The sequence below is a fragment of the Perkinsus marinus genome (genome assembly GCF_000006405.1).
Source record: "Perkinsus marinus ATCC 50983 genomic scaffold scf_1104296947958, whole genome shotgun sequence".
NCBI classification, from domain to species: domain Eukaryota; phylum Perkinsozoa; order Perkinsida; family Perkinsidae; genus Perkinsus; species Perkinsus marinus.
In genome coordinates this window covers 2,454-4,395 of record NW_003210384.1, presented here as the reverse complement: position 1 = coordinate 4,395, position 1,942 = coordinate 2,454, and the positions used below count along the sequence as shown (strand labels likewise).

The 1,942-nt window shown below is 42.1% G+C and overlaps 1 protein-coding gene across 1 annotated transcript in view; it reads left to right on the top strand.

The window, feature by feature from the left end:
• Window positions 1-765: 765 nt before the first annotated feature.
• Window positions 766-1,942, top strand: part of Pmar_PMAR010550 (oxalate:formate antiporter, putative) — a gene marked incomplete at both ends in the record, with an annotated part of 3,034 nt that continues 1,857 nt past the window's right edge. Inside the window, 4 exons of the mRNA XM_002779029.1 lie at window positions 766-895; window positions 1,393-1,434; window positions 1,549-1,632; window positions 1,856-1,928. Of these exons, the coding sequence (XP_002779075.1) occupies window positions 766-895; window positions 1,393-1,434; window positions 1,549-1,632; window positions 1,856-1,928 (329 nt within the window). The remainder of the gene's footprint in view (window positions 896-1,392; window positions 1,435-1,548; window positions 1,633-1,855; window positions 1,929-1,942) is intronic.

Genomic DNA, 1,942 nt, shown 5'->3' with positions numbered 1-1,942 from the left:
CGAGCGCTTGTCACTGAACTGATCCCACTTCAATATTTCAAAATTTTCTTCTCTGTTCCGTGAGTTTCTCCAGGACGATTATCTGGGCATCAGTGAACTGCTATGGAGCTGTCCTGTCCGTCGGAGAGTGTTGAAGCACTTGGTAGCATTGAGGAGATGGAGGAATTTCCATTGAGGAGATCGGTTAAGGTCAGTAGCTGTGTTCTAGAAATCTGATCGTCGTTGTAGGTCTCGAGGGACTACTGCAGGAGTAGCTTCTCGGGTGAAATACATTCATAATGGCAACGGCAGTACCCTCAGACTGGCGCTCTTCCTTGGTTTTTCAGTGTGGCTGCTTAGTATTGATAAACGTTTCACCCCTGACTCGTATAGTTTACCATGTCAAATGTGTATAGTTGAGTTTTTTTTTTCGGAAAAAATGTTTCTTCTTGTCTAGATTTCTATAGAGGGCGTTTCCGGTCAGTTAGCGTCATCTCGAGAAACGTAGCTGAGGAGTCAGTAATACGGTTAGAAATAGTTTCTGTGAGAGTGTTGGAAGAATACATGTTCGCTCTCCTCAGCTGAGTTCAGGAGTTCCCTCACTAATTATAGGAATTTCCACACGAATTTAGGTAGAAATGTTCAGAAATAAAGAGTAATTTCCTGAAAATTCGTCAGAATTTTTATACTGTCACCAACAAATGTAGTAGACCGTGTCCATAGTTTCTCACACTGTGCCGTGAAAGAAATTGTTGATTTTTTTGTCGGTCGTTTTTTCCCGTTATAATGCTCACCAGTCAAGAAGGATATGACAACGGTGCGGACTCTGGTGCAGGAGGAAGGCCGTTTACGAATCCATGGGCTCAGGCTGTGGCCGATGGTCTTCACCGTAGAGGAGATCGGAATGCGTCTATGAGTAAGTGAGGGAAATCACCGTATTACACTCAGTGTTAACGATCATCTCGAATCTCGTGAGAAGTAATAGTTCTAATATTACTATGGCTATCCACTATTATGGTAGATATATACTAGGCAAAATGCTCGTCCCAGTAGAACAGCAATGTATTCACAGATATCAATAATTTCACTTACATTTGATTTTAATTCTCCGTTGAAAACTATCATGTTAGTTTTGAGTAGATAAGTAGTATTTTCTTATATAGTGGAGTTTGACCCGTTTCACGCGAAGCGGCGTATATTCGCGGTATGTTGTAGTCGTGAAATATATTTTTCACTAATGTTTTTATATCGCGAATAGAACCTTAATATATAGATTCTATATCGCTATAATAACTCGTGAATGTTCACTCTCATACTTGTAGTTTTTTAGTGTGTATGTTTGTATCATTCGGCCGATGCTGTAATTCTTCTCGATCGCCTAGGAATAAGTTTTTTTCATCTATTTACGCGTAGATAAGAATACCGAGTATATGGAGTCCGGTGAGAAGACACGAGGTGCTCATAAAACTGCACTAGACAGGAGCAGAGTCTCGATGCGCGCGGTTCTCTCTGGAGAGAACTGGAGACAAATACTTGTGCTGCTCATAAGTGGATTTCTGATCAATGCAGATCAGAATGCGGCCAGTCCGAACTTCCACGCAATCGGAGATGATTTTGAGATATTTGAGCAGAGTCAACGCGACTGGAAACTAGGTAGGGTAGTTCGGTGGTGACAGTAGGGGTTTGCAGGGGATCGTCTAGGAACCTATGATGTTCCCGGGGGAAACTCATTTTGAAATTTCCAAATGGCTAGGAACACATTCTTCAATCAGCTTCCATATTTTGAGCCTTCTTCTCACTGTAAGTAGACTCTATGTAAAGGTATTCGTCAGAGTTGAATTATCCCCTGGATGTTTGTATGAGTGTGTTGTTGTAGGGGGTATGGTCCAGATGGGGTTCTTCATTGTGGGTGGTATTTCATCGATTATAGCGGGGCCGCTAGCAGATCAGTACGCCTCGAAGA